Below are 23,086 nucleotides of genomic sequence, written 5' to 3' on the forward strand. Positions count from 1 at the left end.
GCGTGATGGGTATATGGGAATGGGAGGGGGATTCATTTCTGTCATGTGCTCTCCGCTCCTTTCAGGAGGGCAGACAATGGCTGGGAGCTTATATAAGTTCCCAGGGAAGCTAGATTTCTCCCACCATGTCAGTGTCTGCTGAGGTGTTGTCAAGTGGGAAAACTTGCTCATAGCAACCAATCACAGCTCACCTTCTTTTAACCAGCTCTGGTGAAATGAGAGATGCTTAGTGATTGGTTGCAAGGAAAACTGTTGCCCATAGCAACCAATCACAGCTCAGCTTCTTTTGAACAGCTCTGGTGAAATGAAAGATGCTTCGTGATTGGTTGGTGATACACACATACATACATTCATTCAGTTTTATATATAGAGATTTCATAACTTTCCCAAATTCCTCTGAAAAAATATTCAGCACATTCTGCATTGAACTACTGTACAAAATTTATTATATGTTTTAGGAGTCGGTCAATTTTATACCGACTCCACGACTCCGACTCCACAGCCCTGTCACTAACACGATTTTTTCATTAAAACCGGAGCTGAAATCCTGTTCAAAAAGCACTTTGTATAGTTAGATCATACTTGCTCATTTAGTCATAGGGGTGTGCTTCATTTCGTTCAGTCACGGGTGTCGCCGCCCACACAATTTGAATGATGTTCCAGGGGCTGCGCTGACGTCACTCGAATCTGCTTTGAAAAATCCCACGCTTGAGCAGTGTATCATGGAGCCGCACTTGCGCAGTGTCGATCGGGGAGCTGTGCATGCGCCATCAGTGAAGCTGGGTACAACACACAGCTTCAGTGCGCACACGCGGGGAGCCGCTTGATATGGCGCATGTGAAGCTCCCAGATCAACACTGTGCAAGCGTGGCATTTTTCAAAGTGGATTGCTATTTTTATGCTGGGGGGGGGAGCAATATCAATGGCCCCTTACCAGCCTGAAAATTCCAGCCCCCAGCTGTCTACTTTAAAAAATATGGCATTGGGACCCCTCTGTTCTTGATAACCAGCCTTGATGAAGCTGACAGCTGAGGGTTGCAGCCCCCAGCTGTGGGTTTTGCCTGGCTGGTTATCAAAAATACAGGGGAACCCACACTGGTTTTTTTTTGTATTATTATTTATATATAGCGCAGGAGCCGCCTGATCAATGCTCCCATCAGCCACTCCTGCTCTCACTGTTATTAGCAGCAGCAGGCGTCAGCTGATGGGAGCAGTAGTCCCATCACCTGGCACCAGTGACCGGAGGTAAACTTTATACTTCGGATCACAGCTGAGCTCTCACACTGTCTTTTGACAGCGTGGTAACTGCGGCTCTCTGACTGGCGGTGATGATTTTAGTGGTAAACACCCGGTAATCGGGGGGCCGAACCTGAACAGTAACACAGACTTCCTGGTGAAATCCGTGTTCGGTGTCCGATATGGTCACCGAACTTTACTGTTTGAGTTCGCCCATCTCTATCAAAGAGTAAAGGCCATTGGACAACAGTGTAGGGGGTTAACCCAAAATTCTCTTAATAGATGATGTCGGAGGGAGAGAAGAATCGGGCAGTTAAACCCTTGATTGTGCTCAGAGGAATAAGCATCTGACAGACGTTTACTGCCTTAAAACTTGTGTACGTGATGACTGTGATAGACAGTTGCTGGTGAAACACGTCTGACCGACGATATGTCCTGCGCAAAGGCATCTTCATGAAAAACCGATTATATGTACACATCTATAATACATCCTGAGAATTACCTTCCATCCGTCTTTCCATATTCCGCAGGCATCCCCGGAAGAGAAGGAGAGAACACATAATGTCTCTGCTTGGCTTGTATATGCAACCTGTAACTTTGAAAGGTTTTCAGCGGGAAGCTGGCAGACCTGCTTAGGGACTCCATTATGGAACCAGATCAATTGCTTACTGCTGGCTGCTATTGCTGCCGTCTCATATCTGCCATTAACATTTTGCATCACACAAACTTCAAGGCATCGCAGCACGCTGGAGTAGACATGCGGAACAAGACAAGATCCCGGCACAGCTTTCTGATTATCAAGGCAGTACAAAATAAACTCCTTTCCTTGAAGAGTTCTATTAGGAAGAGAAGAGCTTGTTAGCTGCTCGCCATCCAATCTCATGCTTGTTATCCCCAAAATACAAGTTCCTTCTTCAACAGTACCAGCCCAAAGAAGAGCAGAAATATTGATTGGAGCCGTTAAAACTTCAGAAGTTAAAGATGAGACGTAAAGGAGATTTTCCTGTTGTCTCCACAGAACGGTGGGGCCATCAGTTATGGAGAGATCATCCATGGTTTCTGAGTTCACTTTGAACTTGGAGTAGGGTTCCAGTTCATTAGACGAGTGAAGAAGAAGCAGAATCAGCCTTAAACCACCGCTAGACTTTCTCTTACAAGTCCTCAGCAAAACGCATGGAAGCCTAATACCGCTTCTGGCATCTGCCACACAGCGGACACAGGCAAGTTCCAGGGTGGACTTACTACACGGGACGTTGTACTCCCCACCAGAGGCGTCAATGAACCGTCCACTCTCGGCATTGAACGCCTTCCTCGAGAACGCAAGAACATTTCTCTCTGCCGTCTCCGAGCTCTTTCTCTGTAGTACTTGAAATGTAATGATCTGTCCATTGTAGGCGACAGAGTGGCCATTGTTACTAGTGATCTCCATTCTTTCACTGTACCGATGTGACATCTGAAAGGTTCATCTGAGAAACAGAAAGAGATTAGGTTTAAAGAGGATGAAAACTTATCTAAAAACACAAAATATGTTTTAAGCAAAATAAAAAGTACTTCTGTGCAGAGATAACTGTGATGTAAATGATAAGGCCTCTTAGGGTGTGTGCACACGCTGCGGATTCTGCTGCGGTTCCGCAGCGGATTTGGCCGCTGCGGATCCGCAGTAGTTTTTGCTGCGGTGTACAGTACCATAATATCCTATGGATATTAAAATCCGCAGTGCAGACGGTGCGGATTTTTCCGCGCGGTTTTCCTGCGGTTTCTAAACCGCAGAAAGAATTGACATGTCAATTCTTGCTGCGGATTCCACTGCGGTTTGCCAACTCCTCCATTGTGGAGATGAAAAACCGCAGGCCAATCTTTTGACCTGCAGATTTACCTGCGGATTTTACAAAATCCGGCGGCCAAATCCGCACCCCAATCCGCAGCGTGTGCACATACCCTTATGGTTGTAGATTTCGACGGCATTAGTGCCGTAGAGGGATCCCTCCTGGTGATACAGCCCTCTACTGGGAGAAAGCACTGGCTCCTCGGGGTGGGTTTGGAAGAAAGCACTGCCCTCTATTGGGAGGCTTTGAGACAAAGCACTGGCTCCTCGTGGGTAGGGCTATAATTATACAAGGGCACAATGGGGAGGTGCTGCGACCCACCCACAACTAAGCAGCAATGCGGGAAAAGATGGAAAATTGCAATTTAATTTTTCCTAATTTTCAGAATTAGAAAGTTCTGTTTAGAGAATACCTGTATATGTGGTGTAAGAGAGTTCATGGGATAACAGCATTAAAGGGAACTTGTCAGCACATATTAACATATGGCTGTCTTGGGATGGCTCTATGTGTCCTCCAATAAAAATTATACTTTTCTTGCGGGGATCAGATGAGCCAGTCATTAGAAATCTAGTTGTACACAAATCAGGCCGAAAGTGCACTAGGGCCTTTCCAGTACATTTGGTACAGCAGTCCAAGTGCATAGACACGCCCCTGTGCACTTCCAGTCTGATTTGCATGTCTTCTATGCTAGATTTCTCACGACTGGCTCATCGGATCGTTACAAAAAATGTGTAATTTTTATAATGGGACAAGTAACTACATAGATACAAAAAAAAGCAGCACATCTTTTCTACTAAATTGCAGCTGCATCACGGCCTCTATGCCTGGTTTTACCCTAAAGCCCTGGTCCTGTATGCGAAAACCCTGCATTTTTTTTCCTGCACGAAAATTCTTAATCTGGTCTGCTTGCTGCATCTTCCTCCTTTTGATGCATTTTTGATGTAGCTGTGAAGCAGGATTTTTTTTCTGCTTATTTAGTACAGAAACGCTGGGGTTCTGCACCTTATGTACACAATTCTCCATTTACAGTACTTTGTTCCAGACAGTTCAACTGCAGTTTAATAGCAAAGTTTTCATTAAATCGCATCCACTCTGCTGGAATTGGCAACTGCAGCAGACTGTCCGGCTCAACAAAAACAGAGTGCTTACGCTATGTGGGAATACGACCCCGATAGAAGCAAGGATCGGGAGTGGAGGACTTCTACATGTTGGAGGCAGAACTAATCCAGATGTATCAGACAGCAGATTGTCCTCTCTGCATTAGTGGAGAGTCACACAGCCGTATAACATGGACGAGGATCACAACCAGGCTTGGACTGGCCCACGGGAGAACAGGAGAATCCTCCGGTGGGCCTCCACCCTGTTATATGAGCAGCACTTCATTTAGCAATCTACCCAGTTCGTTGTTATAAAAATTTGTGATTGTTGATAATGTCACATTTGCATGCAGTTGAAAAATGGGGTTCTGGAGTTGGTTACTGGTGGGCCCTTGGCATCCCAGTCCGACATTGATTGCAACGCAATGCTCGGAGTGGCCATCGGCTCTCTCAACCAGAACTTGACATAATGGCTAATCCGAGCATTGCGTTGCGATCCTCGTCCCAGTTACACGCCCATGTGACTCTTCCCTATTAACAAACATGCACACTGTGCCAAGATGAGCATGAATGTATTTGGGGAAGTCAGTCGGTGGAAAGATAGCTGTAGGCTCCTGATCACACTGGTATTACGGCTTCCGTTCACACAATAGCAATGACAATCTACGCACTTTAATGGGATCAGTGAATCCTTGACAGTGAGAACAGTACAGCAGACTGAGCTGCCAGAGAGACTGCAACGTGTAACTGCAATGGGGGTGGCTCTGACTCAGGTTCTCTAGCCCCTAAAGTGAATAGTGCAGAGCCACAATGCCACACACAACCTGAAGACGGGGGCGGCACTATTATTGTAAAAAGACAGTCATATTTTTCTAATCCAGGACAATCTCTTGATGCCCTCTGGCAAAATAATGTAACGGTACGTCACAGTCAAAACGCGAGTGTATGGAGGGGGGAAGATGGCAGCTCTTTTACGCAGCAAGCATCTTACAGCAATCAGAGCTAGCTGCTGTTCAGCCAGTTAGATGCGACTTTCAATCACTGACCCACAAATTTACCTATTGCTGGTATTTGAGTGCACCGGTGCCCATTAGGTCAGCATGGCCCAATGAAGACCTTTGTCACTGCCATTTCAGTCCCCCTGAAGCTGAGCCTGTGATCGTAGGATCGTGTCTCCTAAGGGAGGGGGAGTATTTAAAGGGCTCGGGGCTTCATGGCGGGGCCAATCATTTATATACATCTTCCCACCAGCTTGGTTTACATCTATCTCTGCCTCTATAAAGCCATAGCTGTCAAAGAAGAGGGAGGTGGACGGAATTTCAAGAAATCCCACACCCATTATGGGTCCACAGATGCCCGCGGTTCACCAGTGGAGACGGACATGCGGCGCATCTTTCCAGACCGCAGCATGTCTATTTATCTAGTGGAGATGAGAGCCTCCGCAAGATAAATATCACCTGTACAATGTTTTGGACGCGGTGATTCCGCACAGTTCAATGAACACATGTGAATTCTCCTGTGTTCAACAGCCGGCAGCAGACATGTGCTGCGCCCAAAGTGCTGCCAATTCCTGAACACGTGCACAGACACTACGTGACGTCACTGCGGGATCAGGGACGAGAGCCACACTACGTGACGTCACTGCGGGATCAGGGACGAGAGCCACACTATGTGACGTCACTGCGGGATCAGGGACGAGAGCCACACTATGTGACGTCACTGCAGGCTCAGGGACGAGAGCCACACTACGTGACATCACTGTGGGCTCAGGGACGAGAGCCACACTACGTGACATCACTGTGGGCTCAGGGACGAGAGCCACACTACATGACATCACTGCGGGCTCAGGGACGAGAGCCACACTACATGACCTCACTGCGGACCCCAGGAAGAGAGCCACACTACATGATATCACTGCGGGCTCAGGGACGAGAGTCACATTACATGACGTCACTGCAGGCTCAGGGACGAGAGCCACACTACATGACGTCACTGCAGGCTCAGGGACGAGAGCCACACTACATGACGTCACTGCAGGCTCAGGGACTAGAGCCACACTACATGACGTCACTGCGGACCCCAGGAAGAGAGCCACACTACATGACGTCACTGCAGGCTCAGGGACGAGAACCACACTACATGACGTCACTGTGGGCCCCGGGACGAGAGCCACAGTACATGACGTCACTGCAGGCTCAGGGACGAGAGCCACACAACATGACGTCACTGCAGGCTCAGGGACGAGAGCCACACTACGTGACATCACTGTGGCCTCAGGGACGAGATACACACTACATGACGTCACTGCAGGCTCAGGGACGAGAGCCACACTACATGACCTCACTGCGGACCCCAGGAAGAGAGCCACACTACATGACGTCACTGCGGACCCCAGGAAGAGAGCCACACTACATGACGTCACTGCGGGCTCAGGGACGAGAGCCACACTACATGACGTCACTGCGGGCTCAGGGACGAGAGCCACACTACATGACGTCACTGCAGGCTCAGGGACGAGAGCCACACTACGTGACATCACTGTGGCCTCAGGGACGAGATACACACTACATGACGTCACTGCGGGCTCAGGGACGAGATACACACTACATGACGTCACTGCGGACCCCAGGAAGAGAGCCACACTACATGACGTCACTGCAGGCTCAGGGACGAGAGCCACACTACATGACGTCACTGCAGACTCAGGGACGAGAGCCACGCTTACGTGACGTCACTGCAGGCTCAGGGACGAGAGCCACACTACATGACGTCACTGCAGGCTCAGGGACGAGAGCCACACTACATGACGTCACTGCAGGCTCAGGGACGAGAGCCACACTACATGACGTCACTGCAGGCTCAGGGACGAGAGCCATACTACATGACGTCACTGCGGGCTCAGGGACGAGAGCCACACTACATGACGTCACTGTGGGCTCAGGGACGAGAGCCATACTACATGACGTCACTGCGGACCCCAGGAAGAGAGCCACACTACATGACGTCACTGCGGGCTCAGGGACGAGAGCCACACTACATGACGTCACTGCGGGCTCAGGGACGAGAGCCACACTACATGACGTCACTGCGGGCTCAGGGAAGAGAGACACACTACATGACGTCACTGCGGGCTCAGGGACGAGAGCCACACTACATGACGTCACTGCGGGCTCAGGGACGAGAGCCATACTACATGACGTCACTGCGGACCCCAGGAAGAGAGCCACACTACATGACGTCACTGCGGGCTCAGGGACGAGAGCCACACTACATGACGTCACTGCGGGCTCAGGGACGAGAGCCACACTACATGACGTCACTGCGGACCCCAGGAAGAGAGCCACACTACATGACGTCACTGCGGACCCCAGGAAGAGAGCCACACTACATGACGTCACTGCGGGCTCAGGGACGAGAGCCACACTACATGACGTCACTGCGGGCTCAGGGACGAGAGCCACACTACATGACGTCACTGCAGGCTCAGGGACGAGAGCCACACTACATGACGTCACTGTGGGCTCAGGGACGAGAGCCATACTACATGACGTCACTGCGGACCCCAGGAAGAGAGCCACACTACATGACGTCACTGCGGGCTCAGGGACGAGAGCCACACTACATGACGTCACTGCTGGCTCAGGGACGAGAGCCACACTACATGACGTCACTGCGGACCCCAGGAAGAGAGCCACACTACATGACGTCACTGCGGACCCCAGGAAGAGAGCCACACTACATGACGTCACTGCGGGCTCAGGGACGAGAGCCACACTACATGACGTCACTGCGGGCTCAGGGACGAGAGCCACACTACATGACGTCACTGCAGGCTCAGGGACGAGAGACACACTACATGACGTCACTGCGGGCTCAGGGACGAGAGCCACACTACATGACGTCACTGCGGGCTCAGGGACGAGAGCCATACTACATGACGTCACTGCAGGCTCAGGGACGAGAGCCACACTACGTGACGTCACTGCGGGCTCAGGGACGAGAGCCACACTACATGACGTCACTGCAGGCTCAGGGACGAGAGCCACACTACATGACGTCACTGCAGGCTCAGGGACGAGAGCCACTCTACGTGACGTCACTGCAGGCTCAGGGACGAGAGCCACACTACATGACGTCACTGCAGGCTCAGGGACGAGAGCCACACTACATGACGTCACTGTGGGCTCAGGGACGAGAGCCACACTACATGACGTCACTGCGGACCCCAGGAAGAGAGCCACACTACATGACGTCACTGCAGGCTCAGGGACGAGAGCCACGCTACATGACGTCACTGCAGGCTCAGGGACGAGAGACACACTACATGACGTCACTGCAGGCTCAGGGACGAGAGACACACTACATGACGTCACTGCGGGCTCAGGGACGAGAGACACACTACATGACGTCACTGCGGACCCCAGGAAGAGAGCCACACTACATGACGTCACTGCGGGCTCAGGGACGAGAGCCACACTACATGACGTCACTGCGGACCCCAGGAAGAGAGCCACACTACATGACGTCACTGCAGGCTCAGGGACGAGAGCCACTCTACGTGACGTCACTGCAGGCTCAGGGACGAGAGCCACACTACATGACGTCACTGCAGGCTCAGGGACGAGAGCCACGCTACATGACGTCACTGCAGGCTCAGGGACGAGAGCCACGCTACATGACGTCACTGCGGGCTCAGGGACGAGAGACACACTACATGACGTCACTGCGGACCCCAGGAAGAGAGCCACACTACATGACGTCACTGCGGGCTCAGGGACGAGAGCCACACTACATGACGTCACTGCAGGCTCAGGGACGAGAGACACACATGACGTCACTGCGGGCTCAGGGACGAGAGCCACACTACATGACGTCACTGCGGGCTCAGGGACGAGAGCCACACTACATGACGTCACTGCAGGCTCAGGGACGAGAGCCACACTACATGACGTCACTGTGGGCTCAGGGACGAGAGCCATACTACATGACGTCACTGCGGACCCCAGGAAGAGAGCCACACTACATGACGTCACTGCGGGCTCAGGGACGAGAGCCACACTACATGACGTCACTGCTGGCTCAGGGACGAGAGCCACACTACATGACGTCACTGCGGACCCCAGGAAGAGAGCCACACTACATGACGTCACTGCGGACCCCAGGAAGAGAGCCACACTACATGACGTCACTGCGGGCTCAGGGACGAGAGCCACACTACATGACGTCACTGCGGGCTCAGGGACGAGAGCCACACTACATGACGTCACTGCGGGCTCAGGGACGAGAGCCACACTACATGACGTCACTGCAGGCTCAGGGACGAGAGACACACTACATGACGTCACTGCGGGCTCAGGGACGAGAGCCACACTACATGACGTCACTGCGGGCTCAGGGACGAGAGCCATACTACATGACGTCACTGCAGGCTCAGGGACGAGAGCCACACTACGTGACGTCACTGCGGGCTCAGGGACGAGAGCCACACTACATGACGTCACTGCAGGCTCAGGGACGAGAGCCACACTACATGACGTCACTGCAGGCTCAGGGACGAGAGCCACTCTACGTGACGTCACTGCAGGCTCAGGGACGAGAGCCACACTACATGACGTCACTGCAGGCTCAGGGACGAGAGCCACACTACATGACGTCACTGTGGGCTCAGGGACGAGAGCCACACTACATGACGTCACTGCGGACCCCAGGAAGAGAGCCACACTACATGACGTCACTGCAGGCTCAGGGACGAGAGCCACGCTACATGACGTCACTGCAGGCTCAGGGACGAGAGACACACTACATGACGTCACTGCAGGCTCAGGGACGAGAGACACACTACATGACGTCACTGCGGGCTCAGGGACGAGAGACACACTACATGACGTCACTGCGGACCCCAGGAAGAGAGCCACACTACATGACGTCACTGCGGGCTCAGGGACGAGAGCCACACTACATGACGTCACTGCGGACCCCAGGAAGAGAGCCACACTACATGACGTCACTGCAGGCTCAGGGACGAGAGCCACTCTACGTGACGTCACTGCAGGCTCAGGGACGAGAGCCACACTACATGACGTCACTGCAGGCTCAGGGACGAGAGACACACGTGACGTCACTGCGGGCTCAGGGACGAGAGACACACTACATGACGTCACTGCAGGCTCAGGGACGAGAGCCACGCTACATGACGTCACTGCAGGCTCAGGGACGAGAGCCACGCTACATGACGTCACTGCGGGCTCAGGGACGAGAGACACACTACATGACGTCACTGCGGACCCCAGGAAGAGAGCCACACTACATGACGTCACTGCGGGCTCAGGGACGAGAGCCACACTACATGACGTCACTGCAGGCTCAGGGACGAGAGACACACGTGACGTCACTGCGGGCTCAGGGACGAGAGACACACTACATGACGTCACTGCAGGCTCAGGGACGAGAGCCACGCTACATGACGTCACTGCAGGCTCAGGGACGAGAGCCACACTACATGACGTCACTGCAGGCTCAGGGACGAGAGCCACGCTACATGACGTCACTGCAGGCTCAGGGACGAGAGCCACGCTACATGACGTCACTGCGGGCTCAGGGACGAGAGACACACTACATGACGTCACTGCGGACCCCAGGAAGAGAGCCACACTACATGACGTCACTGCGGGCTCAGGGACGAGAGCCACACTACATGACGTCACTGCGGGCTCAGGGACGAGAGCCACTCTACGTGACGTCACTGCAGGCTCAGGGACGAGAGACACACTACATGACGTCACTGCAGGCTCAGGGACGAGAGCCACGCTACATGACGTCACTGCAGGCTCAGGGACGAGAGCCACACTACATGACGTCACTTAGTTTACGGTCTCAGGCTACTTCAAGATAACTGAACCCAAAAGTCCCGCCATATTCCGCAGTGCACTGTGGGTAAGCTCGCCGCATGGCTACGAGGAGCCCCCAGTCCCCGCTGGTCTCACCGTACACTCTGCCCCGCAGTCAGGAGCGCCGTCACCCGCTCACGGTCCCAGTCTCACACCTGCTGACGTCATGCAGCAGATAGCGGAGGCGACAGCCGCCAGGGAGGGGGCAGGACGAGCAGTGACGTTCCCGGTGACGTCAGGGAGGCCGGAAGGACTGGGAGACACCGGCGAGCAGAGCTGTGTACGGAGAGCAGCGGCGGCAGACTGCGACCATGGCCGATGTGAGTACTGAGGAGTGGAGAGATGGGAGAGTAATGTGCAGGAGAGGAGGGAGAAGGCAATCAGTGCCGGGAGCACAGTGTGATGGCTGCAGGGACTGGCATCATCAGGGGCTGCGGGGGACCAGATGTCATCAGGTGGGACGGTGTGATGTCTGCAGGTGGCACAGTAGGGACGGTGTGATGTCTGCAGGTGGCACATTAGGGACGGTGTGATGTCTGCAGGTGGCACAGTAGGGACGGTGTGATGTCTGCAGGTGGCACAGTAGGGACGGTGTGATGTCTGCAGGTGGCACAGTAGGGACGGTGTGATGTCTGCAGGTGGCACAGTAGGGACGGTGTGATGTCTGCAGGTGGCACAGTAGGGACGGTGTGATGTCTGCAGGTGGCACAGTAGGGACGGTGTGATGTCTGCAGGTGGCACAGTAGGGACTGTGATTGGGCCATAGGAATGTGCAGAGTACAGTTGTGGCCAAAAGTATTGACACCCCTGCAATTCTGTCAGATAATACTCTGTTTCTTCGTGAAAATTATTGCAAACACAAATTCTTTGGTATTATTATCTTTATTTAATTTGTCTTAAATGGAAAAACACAAAAAGAATTGTCCTAAAGCCAAATTGGATATAATTCCACACCAAACATAAAAAAGAGGGTGGACAAAAGTATTGGCACTGTTCGAAAAATCATGTGATGCTTCTCTAATTTGTGTAATTAACAGCACCTGTAACTTACCTGTGGCACCTAACAGGTGTTGGCAATAACTAAATCACACTTGCAGCCAGTTGACATGGATTAAAGTTGACTCAACCTCTGTCCTGTGTCCTTGTGTGTACCACATTGAGCATGGAGAAAAGAAAGAAGACCAAAGAACTGTCTGAGGACTTGAGAAACCAAATTGTGAGGAAGCAAGAGCAATCTCAAGGCTACAAGTCCATCTCCAAAGACCTGAATGTTCCTGTGTCTACCGTGTCATCAAGAAGTTTAAAGCCCATGGCACTGTGGCTAACCTCCCTAGATGTGGACGGAAAAGAAAAATTGACGAGAGATTTCAACGCAAGATTGTGCGGATGTTGGATAAAGAACCTCGACTAACATCCAAACAAGTTCAAGCTGCCCTGCAGTCCGAGGGTACAACCAGGGCTGTGGAGTCGGTAAGCCAAACCTGCGACTCCGACTCTTCAATTTCCCTTACACCGACTCCACGACTCCGACTCCCACACATATTGCTTATATTTAAGTGAAAAATTTATTGTAGTACAATGTGACATCAGACATTTAATCATTTTTATGATCCAATAATCAAGATATTTAGATAGAACAGAATATATATTGGTGTACTACCCGGTTTTCATTCTTTTTGGTACAGATACGATATGGATAGACAGATATGGATAAATGGATAGAGCAGATTTCTAATCTGCTTTTGCTATTGAAAACATTATCTATGAGCTCAAAAACCTTTCAGGTGATGCAGTTTTTTAAAAAGATGATCTGCTTTTGCAGCTGAAAAACGTATCCTCAAAAAACACAGGAAAAACGCTGTGTGTGAATGTAGCCTTAGATCAGGAATATAACAGCCATTTATAGGACATTTCATAACTTTCCCAAACTCCTATGAAAAAATATTCAGCACATCCTGCATTGAATTACTGTACCCAATTTATTATATATTGTCGGAGTCGGTCCATTTTATACCGACTCCAACTCCGACTCCACCAAAATGAGCACCGACTCCACGACTCCGACTCCACAGCCCTGGGTACAACAGTGTCAACCCGTACTATCCGTCGGCATCTGAATGAAAAGGGACTGTATGGTAGGAGACCCAGGAAGACCCCACTTCTTACCCCGAGACATAAAAATGCCAGGCTGGAGTTTGCCAAAACTTACCTGGAAAAGCCTAAAACGTTTTGGAAGAATGTTCTCTGGTCAGGTGAGACAAAAGTAGAGGTTTTTGGGCAAAGGCATCAACATAGAGTTTACAGTAGAAAAAAAGAGGCTTTCAAAGAAAATAACACGGTCCCTACAGTCAAACATGGTGGAGGTTCCCTGATGTTTTGGGGTTGCTTTGCTGGCATTGGACTGCTTGACTGTGTGCATGGCATTATGAAGTCAGATGACTACCAACAAATTTTGCAGCATAATGTAGGGCCCAGTGTGAGAAAGCTGGGTCTCCCTCAGAGGTCATGGGTCTTCCAGCAGGACAATGACCCAAAACACACTTCAAAAAGCACTAGAAAATGGTTTGAGAGAAAGCACTGGAGACTTCTAAGGTGGCCAGCAATGAGTCCAGACCTGAATCCCATAGAACACCTGTGGAGAGATCTAAAAATGGCAGTTTGGAGAAGGCACCCTTCTAATATCAGGGACCTGGAGCAGTTTGCCAAATAAGAATGGTCTAAAATTCCAGCAGAGCATTGTAAGAAACTCATTGATGGTTACCGGAAGCGGTTGGTCGCAGTTATTTTGGCTAAAGGTTGTGCAACCAAGTATTAGGCTGAGGGTGCCAATACTTTTGTCTGGCCCATTTTTGGAGTTTTGTGTGAAATGATCAATGTTTTGCTTTTTGCTTCATTCTGTTTTGTGTTTTTTTCATTTAAGACAAATTAAATGAAGATAATAATACCAAAGAATTTGTGTTTGCAATCATTTTCAGGAAGAAACTGAGTATTATCTGACAGAATTGCAGGGGTGTCAATACTTTTGGCCACAACTGTATGTGATGTCATCAATTGCGTGTTAACAATATATGTGATGTCATTGTACGTCGGCTCCTGTGATCGCAGGTGCTGTGGGGTCATGTGATGTCGCCATGTAATGACCGTGTGACCTGAGGGCCCTGAGGACAGATGTGCCGGAGGATTACGGCTGTTGAGCTGCAGTCTCATCCCTTCTTACCACTGATCGCCTGTGATCTGCGCCGTGTTCACCTCTTTTGTTACTTTGTGTCAGAACAGAGATCTCCAAACTGTGGATGAGGTGAAAGTGTCACTCTCAGCATGAAAAGTGTCAGAGCTTGCTGAGACCTGTAGTTCCTCAACACCGCTATCAGTTCTTTCTGCTCTATTAGGGCATGTGAAGTTGTCTGTATGGGACGAGCCCTTGGAGTACCAGGTTGTGATGATGAAATCATCGATGATCAATCATTGTGCGCTGGGCTTCTGGATATTGGGCCGTAGCCGATCATCAGCACAGGGGTCCAACACCGCGTCCTGAGATACAGCTGGAGTCAAACAAGTGTGGATTCCTGCCTACACAGAGACCCTGGTGCAGTAATGCTCGGGGTCCTCAGTGGTCAGATCACCAGCGATCATATATCTGTAAATGCACTTGACAGCTGATACGTGCTGCCTAAGCCACGCTGTCATTTCAGCTGTAGGGAGAGACCAGTCATCTTCAGAGCGAGGTGGAGGAAGTTTTTGGGGTCCGGCCGCTTGGACTCCTCACCTGAAACACTGCAGCGGTCCAGCTGTCAGATCGGGCAGCATGAATCGGCTGCCAGGTTTAAAGAGGTTCACCGGGCAAAATAAAACTTTGTTCAAGTGACAGGATGTGTATACAATATGAAATAACAAAGCCCGACATAGTCTCCTACCGGCACCCGCCGGACCGCTGCAACCTGTGATTGACTGCAGTGGTCTGGTGCCATGAACTGCATTTCATTGGATGTTTTATGGTAACGTACTGTTTAAAGTTGCCGCCGTGGCTGTTTCCGGACTCAGGTGAGTGCCGTACGGTGATTATGTCTGAGTGTGTTATTTTTTCACTTATTTCGCCCCCTGGGCAAACTTTTATTTTGTCCGGACAACCCCTTTAAGTCAGGCTGGCTGTGTGAAAATCTTTCCTGATCTCCCAGGGAAGAATCTGATCCTTGGTGTTCGGCCCCTCGGACGCCCCCTGCTCCACTCTGCACCGGCACAACGCAATCTCTAGATTTCTAGTTCTTCAAAAATCAAGTTGCCTGTGACCGAGTTCCTTGAACCAGGACGACACCAGGATCCTCTTTTCTTTGTAAGAAGAAGCGGTTTTATTTCTGGTAGTGACATCGATCTTTGTCACAGAACACAAAGTTCAAGTGTAAAATTAGGGAAGAAAAGAAAGCGGTCATATGATCATGGTGATGATTTTCTCCATGTGAGGGCTGCCTGCCACCATGTCACTGTTATCAGTGGTTCTCCGCTGTTATCAGAGTCGGTCCGTAATGACACATGAAATATTCCGTGCAGCGGTAAGGCGTTGTTCACATGGCCACTTGTCATAAAAGAGCCTGTATTAAATAAATATCTTTACAAACGGAGCAAAAAAGGACATAGAGCGGAACACAGATTCTGAACAGATCCCTCTTGAATGATTTAAATTAATTTAAAGGAAATCTGTCACATTGCCAAATGCTCAGTGGTTAGCATTGTAGCTTTGTGCTGGTGTCCTGGGTTCAAATCCCACCAAGGACAACATCTGCAAGGAGTTTGTATCAGGGCTGTGGAGTCGGTAAGCCAGCCAAACCTCCGACTCCTCGGTGTCCCAGACTCAGACCCCACAGCACTGGTCACTACTGAGCATGTGCATAAAGGGCAGCACAGATTCATCTCATCTACATCTCCCCAGCACTGGTCACTACTGAGCATGTACATAAAGTGCAGCACAGATTCATCTCATCTATGACTCCACAGCACTGGTCACTACTGAGCATGTACATAACGTGCAGCACAGATTCATCTCATCTATGACTCCACAGCACTGGTCACTACTGAGCATGTACATAAAGTGCAGCACAGAGTCATCTCATCTACGACCCCACAGCACTGGTCACTACTGAGCATGTACATAACGTGCAGCACAGATTCATCTCATCTATGACTCCACAGCACTGGTCACTACTGAGCATGTACATAACGTGCAGCACAGATTCATCTCATCTATGACTCCACAGCACTGGTCACTACTGAGCATGTACATAAAGTGCAGCACAGATTCATCTCATCTACATCTCCCCAGCACTGGTCACTACTGAGCATGTACATAAAGTGCAGCACAGATTCATCTCATCTACGACTCCATAGCACTGGTCACTACTGAGCATGTACATAAAGTGCAGCACAGATTCATCTCATCTACGACTCCACAGCACTGGTCACTACTGAGCATGTACATAAAGTGCAGCACAGATTCATCTCATCTATGACTCCACAGCACTGGTCACTACTGAGCATGTACATAACGTGCAGCACAGATTCATCTCATCTATGACTCCACAGCACTGGTCACTACTGAGCATGTACATAAAGTGCAGCACAAATTCATCTCATCTACGTCCCCCCAGCACTGGTCACTACTGAGCATGTACATAAAGGGCAGCACAGATTCATCTCAGCTACATCTCCACAGCATCGGTCACTACTGAGCATGTGCATAAAGTGCAGCACAGATTCATCTCAGCTACATCTCCACAGCACCGGTCACTACTGAGCATGTGCATAAAGTGCAGCACAGATTCATCTCCACTAAAAGCCCAGATCCTGAGATCAAGGATAGGACAGACATTTATAGGACATTTCATAACTTTGTTATGAAAACATTTACAGCACATCCTGCATTTTACTACTCCACCAAAATGTACACCAACTCCACAGCCCTGTTTTTATGTTCTCCTTGTGTTTCTGTGGGTTTCCTCCTACACTCAAAAGACATACTGATAGATTGTGAGCCCCAATGGGGACAGTGATGATAATGTCTGTAAAAGCGCTGTGGAATATGATGACTCCAAATAAGTAAGCATAATAACTTACCTACAGATATGGTGTCTGCAGGCGTTTCAACGCTGTGCTGCCACTTTACTGATCATCCAGCTACCAGGAGGAAATGAACTTTATTCCTCCCGGCAGCCTCCGGCTTTCAGTCATAGCAGCGCAGCTTCAGTCACCGGTCAGTATGCAGTGAGCAGCGGCTGTAACCAATCCCCAGCACAGTGACTGACAGTTTGCTCTGCCGTTGCTCAGCGTAGAGTCGTCATTACAGCTTGTGCTCAGCAGTGACTGAAAGCTGGAGGCTGATGGGAGAAAAAGATCTTCTCCCAGTAGCTACACTTTCAGTTCTGCGGCCACTTCTCTTAGGCTAGTTTCACACTTGCTTTTTTTTGCAGCGCGTTTTTCCCGCAAAAAAAACGCATTGAAAAAACGCATACAAAAGCATACAACTGCTGCGTTTTTTTCAAGCATTTTTATGAGCATGCATGAAAAAAACGCAGCGTTTTTAAGCGTTTGTATGCGTTTTTAGTGCGTTTTTACCGCGTTTGCGTTTTTTTCCAACATTTTTAGGTGGCCCCTCACACTACCCAAACCATGACTTTACTAACCCTGACCCTAACCCTAACCCTAACCCTGACCCTAACCCTTAACCAAATCATACTTAACCCTAACCCAAACCCTAAACCCTAACTGACCCTAACCCTGACCCTAACCCTAACCCTGACCCTAACCCTTAACCAAACCATACTTAACCCTAATCCTGACCCTAACCCTGACCCTAACCCTTAACAAAACCATACTTAACCCTAATCCTGACCCTAACCCTGACCCTAACCCTTAACAAAACCATACTTAACCCTGACCCTAACCCTGACCCAAAACCCAACCCTAACCCTGACCCTAACCCTAACCCTAAACCCCCTTAACTAACCCTAACTCTAACCCAAACCCCTAAATTCCATGGTTAAAAAAAAAAAACGCATATGCAAAAAAACGCTTACATGAGCATGCCAGTGCGCACATATGCGCATCCATAGGCTATAATGGCCATTTTTAGCGCAAAACGTGCGCATATGTGCGCATGCGCTTTTTTGCAGGGCCAAAAAATGCAACATGCTGCGTCTGGAAAATCCAATCGCACACCCCAAAAAAACGCAGCGCATGAAAATCGCATACATGCGCTTACAAGCGCGCATGTATGCGCACCCATGTTAAATATAGGGGAAAAAACGCATGCGCAGGTTAGCGTTTTTTTCCAGCGCTAAAAAACGCAAATGTGAAACCAGCCTAATTCTCTTAAGGAAGTTATTAACCTGCAGATTAATCCCATATCTACAGGTTAATAGCATTTGGGTACATGACAGGTTCCCTATAAAATTGAACTCTTTTGTTTCCATGTTGTATCCATATTTGTTGTGTTAGTAACCAATCCGTTTTTACTAGGGGACTCTGAATACCTCTCATGTTCCGTGTGCGCGCCGGGCTGAATAAACGGATCCATTAACAGATCACCCGTTTCTTATATCATTCAATGTTTAATGAATACCTAACCTTTCCGTTTATATCCATTTTTTGGGAGAAGACAAAAAGTTTGTGCCTACTGCATTTTTTTTTTTTTTTTTTATTCCAACTAAAAACAAGATATTCAGCAGAAAAGAGACAGAAGACTGCGATCAATGTTATTTCACCTGAGACGAGTGCTGATTCTGGTGTCCACAGAATACTAGGCACAATCCAATGTGGTGGCAGAAGGCAGGCGACAACTATTCACGCGTATGGTTTTGGCTCCTTTGGAGAGTTCACAGACACTAGTGGGGTCTGTCCTAAGGTGTATGTAAAGTAAAGTGACCCCTTTTCCGGTTCTCAGGTCCAGAGCTTGCCTGTGTGCAGACACCGAGGGGTGCTGCGTTGTTACATTGGTCGGTGGGCACTGATGTTATGGTGATGAGTATCCACACTGCGACCTGAGGTTATCAGCGAGCAAACTCTACGGTTGTGAGACCATCACTGCTCTCTGGATGAGGTCACACCTCCTGATTTTCGGCCAGGCTCTCAGTTCCCCTTCTCTGATCTACATGGGCATGTGGTTCAGGACAGTCCTGGGAACCTTGCTTGCTTTTAAGAAATGTTTGAGAGAACACTGCTCTCTCCTGGTTCTCCTCCTTCGCTGTATCTTTTGTTGGTTCCTCTTCCTCTCCTCCCCTTTTGTTGGTTCCTCAGAGTTCAATCTTAGGCCCCCTCCTCTTATATACTGACCCTTTTGGACAAACCATCAGCAGATTTGGCTTCCAGTACCATCTCTCTGCTGATGAAACCCAATTATACACCTCTACTCCTGACATAACCCCTGCATTACTACAAAATACCAGTGATATCTGTCCGCTGTCTCCAACATCATGTCCTCCCTCTATCAAAAGCTGAACTCTTTGTATGTCTTCCCTCCACTAACCTTCCTAAACCCAATATTGCCATTTTCTTGTACGGTTTTACCATAATTCTCAAGAAACACACTAGCTGTCTTAAAGTTGTATTTAGCATAGATTTTTCCTTGTATCCAATCACTCACTCATGCTACCTGCACGTTACAAACAGTTCTAGAATTCCTCCTTTTTTTTCAACTTTTGACTGTACAAAAACTTCTCCTGTTGGTCTGATCCCTTCTCGTCTGGACTATGCAGCTCTCTGCTAATCGTCTCCCTTTTGCTAAACTCTCCCCAATCCATCCTGAATTCAGTAGACAGGAACATATTTCTGTCCAGCTGCTACACCGGTGTCTCCACCCTGTGTCAGCCATTGCACTGGTTGCCCATCCAATACAGTGAACTGTATAAACTTTTCACTCTCACCAATCTGCATATAACATATATAATAAATTAATCCAAACACCTTGGTAATGTAAAAAATGAATTGTTCCTTACACGTTTCAAAACCTCAACCCAAGCCCTAGTAAATTCAGGGTGTATTGACTTCTGTAAAAGTTACGATAATGGCTGCGCACGATTGCTTGGCCATTTTAATGAACAACCTAAAAGTTAAAGTAGTAGTGATAAGTGTATTAATACTGTTTATTTTACGTAAAGAGGATTTGGCATCTTCGTCCCCTTTTTTTTTTTTTTTTGGGGGGGGTGCGGCAGTTAATTTTTGCCCAAGTAGCAACAGTAATTTATTATTTTTTTACTTATTCATACCATGGTGCTGAACATGTGAGGAGGGTTTATACACATATAGAATATACTACAAGTAGACTAACATTGAAAGACTGGTCCGGAGGGCAAGAGGGCGCTGGCCTCATGGGCTTACAATCTAAGTTCAGCCATACTGTCTGTTGCTTATTAATGAGTTTTCTTGAAATCAATAGTAAAAATGTCATTTTGCTTTATCCAGCTTTCATTAAAAAAAGGGAAAAACTCAATGACCAAACCTGAGCTTTGGCTCTATCTTTCAAGTATCTATTACTGAAATAATAGCCATGTTTTTCCCTCTTGTACTGATTGGAAGTTCACTAGAGAAGAAGCTGGGCATAACTAGTCTGCATAGTGTAAGGGCAGGTGCGGACGGCTGTAGATTCTCTCATTCAAAAGAATTGGGCTGAGAGTGTGATCAGGGTGCGACCAGATTCTCTTGGACGAGGAGAAGATGGATTAAAAAAAAGTCTCCATCTTCTCCATTCTGAAATAAGACTGCACTCAGATGTCATCCAAGTGCCACCTGATAATTTCCATGCACTCCCTTACTTGCACAGCCGAGTGCGATCCAAATATCTAATCAAACTCGGTCAGGCAGTGATTTTATTTTTATTTTTTTCCCCTGGACTGGCTCAGTGGGTGAAATAAAGTCGAACATGTGCACGGCCCCATAGAATTACATTGGTCCAAGTGTGATTCGATGTCTACGGCGATGTTAGTGTATGATGGGAATACTCCTGACATATACTGTAGTATAGGTGCGCAGAGCCTTAAAGGGGTTGTGCAGTGAAAGCAAGTTATCACCTATCTTCAGATCTGGTGATAATTTACTGATTGGTGGGTGTCTGTCCTCCGGGACCTGCACCAGTCAGCAGATTGAAGAACTTTTATCTCCATGACAAAATGTTGGATGCCCAATGTCCGCTCAGTTCATTCTTTGTGGGGTTGCCATTAGGAATGAATGGATGGATGGTAGAGCGAGCGCACTGTCACTCCATTCTAATGGAGATTAAAGTTCCTTGCTCTGCCGCTCGGTGCACGTCCCAGTGGTCTGACCCCCCCCATCAATCATCACCTTATAGTCTATCCTGTTGGTATGTGATGACTTGGTTTTGCCACACAGCCCCTGTAGGGTGTTTGTGTCATTACTAATATTAGTGGCACTGATAGCACGGCATCACATGCAGTGACCCAGGCAGACTCTCCAGTGGCCCCTGAGGATGACGTCTGCCCAGCGTCCGCCTACCCGGGCTTCTCCATATGGTGTGATATCAGTGCGGTGTGCTGAGGATGATTTCTCCTTGCACATTACATGTAATGGTGCCCGTGTGTAGAGAACCAGTCCCGTTACTACCTTGGAGCTGAGATTTGTGTGGAGCTTGTCATGGATCAGTCGCTGTGAATCTGAATGTAAACGACCTTCAGTTCTTGTCTGTCCCCTGATGCCGCACCATTGTGCCTGCGGTCTGGACGTTAATCTGGTTACCAGAGGAATTAAGCTTTGCCCACATGTTATGCCAGCTTTATCTGGTTCCCTGATGTTATTCGAGGTTACGTGGTGCTTGGATTTACCGCGCAGTGACCGTGCCGCACATGGCAGTCACCCCAGACTAAACCAACATTGCTTGGACTCCAGAAGTTACAGAGCGCACTGCCACTTGTGCTGCTGACAGTTTCTTCTGTTTTCCCAGGTTGAGACTTTTGTGCTTCATCAGGATGCTCTTAGGCTGTGTTCACACGTTGTTGTGTTTTTGCAGCCTTTTTTTACGCAAAGTTAAAGCTGCTGTTTACAGCATCAGCAAAACCTAAATTGGAAAACTGCTGCTTTTTTAAATCTACAGCATGTCAGTTTTTTCAGCCTTATTGCGGAGTTTCTTTTATCTATACAAACAATAAGAAATTGAAAAAAAAACGCAGCAAAAGTATTGCCATCAGTTTTTGATGAGAAAAATCAGGGACAGTCAGATATGAAGCCTAGGCAGAGAGGTTCTTGGGGTGTACTGAGGTCTGTTGTAATTTATTTTTCAGATTTATTTCCTTTAAAGAGATTGTCCTCTACTCTTACATTGATGCCCCATCCTCAAGATAGGGCATCAATATCTGATCGGCCTGGGTCCAATACCGGCACCGATAACAGATAAGTTCCTGTCCCCAATATGTAGTAGGTGTAACAATAATAATAATATTAGCAAATAGCTCCAATTAGAAATGTAGTATAGTCCTTCTGATTAGCTGTGTCGCTTTCCCCATGTGCAGGGCATTGGTCATAGCCATGGATACCTAAGCTACTGCAATCATCTAGTGACAGTTGTTGTTAGTGGTCGTAACCATGGATCCCGAAGCTGTGACATTGAATATTCTGATTGGTGGATCCTGTGTTACCAGCTGTGGGGGTGTAATCCTGACTCTGATGATAATGAAACTGCTGTAAACTCTTACCGAAACACAAATACCTGATTTTTAACTACGGTATATTTCATTTTCTGAATCCTTTTAACACAGAGCTGACGCCTTTTACCAGTTGCTATTGATGTCATTTTAATACCTAACATCTACCGTGAATATAAGGGGATGTTCACATAGAGCAGATACTACACAGATTTTTCTGTCCAGTATTCCGGTACGAGCAAAGTGGATGACATTTGATGAGCTATTTTCCACATTCAGTGTAAAAAAAAATGCATAGGAGGAAATCTGCGGCAAAAATCTGATGCGATCTGTTGTCTCCATCTATCCTCTGTGAAGTTACTGATAGCCAATAATTGTAGAACTTCTTCCTGCAGTCACCAGAC

The 23,086-nt window shown here is 48.6% G+C and overlaps 2 protein-coding genes across 3 annotated transcripts in view; one reads left to right on the plus strand and one right to left on the minus strand.

Moving 5' to 3' along the window:
* Nucleotides 1–11,282, minus strand: part of FANCB (FA complementation group B) — a 56,546-nt gene extending 45,264 nt beyond the window's left edge. For both annotated transcript variants that reach the window (XM_073565240.1, XM_073565235.1), the window contains exons 1-2: nt 11,143–11,282; nt 1,739–2,702 (exon numbers count right to left, since the gene is read on the minus strand). In XM_073565240.1, the coding sequence (XP_073421341.1) occupies nt 1,739–2,689 (951 nt within the window). In that variant the 5' untranslated portion in view covers nt 2,690–2,702; nt 11,143–11,282. The remainder of the gene's footprint in view (nt 1–1,738; nt 2,703–11,142) is intronic.
* Nucleotides 11,234–23,086, plus strand: part of MOSPD2 (motile sperm domain containing 2) — a 116,259-nt gene continuing 104,406 nt past the window's right edge. The window contains exon 1 of the mRNA XM_073565241.1: nt 11,234–11,366. Coding sequence (XP_073421342.1) covers nt 11,358–11,366 — 9 coding nt within the window. The 5' untranslated portion in view covers nt 11,234–11,357. The remainder of the gene's footprint in view (nt 11,367–23,086) is intronic.

The sequence above is a fragment of the Dendrobates tinctorius genome, unplaced genomic scaffold, assembly GCF_039654945.1.
Source record: "Dendrobates tinctorius isolate UK_male_01 unplaced genomic scaffold, ASM3965494v1 ptg000016l, whole genome shotgun sequence".
In the NCBI taxonomy this organism is placed as follows: domain Eukaryota; kingdom Metazoa; phylum Chordata; class Amphibia; order Anura; family Dendrobatidae; genus Dendrobates; species Dendrobates tinctorius.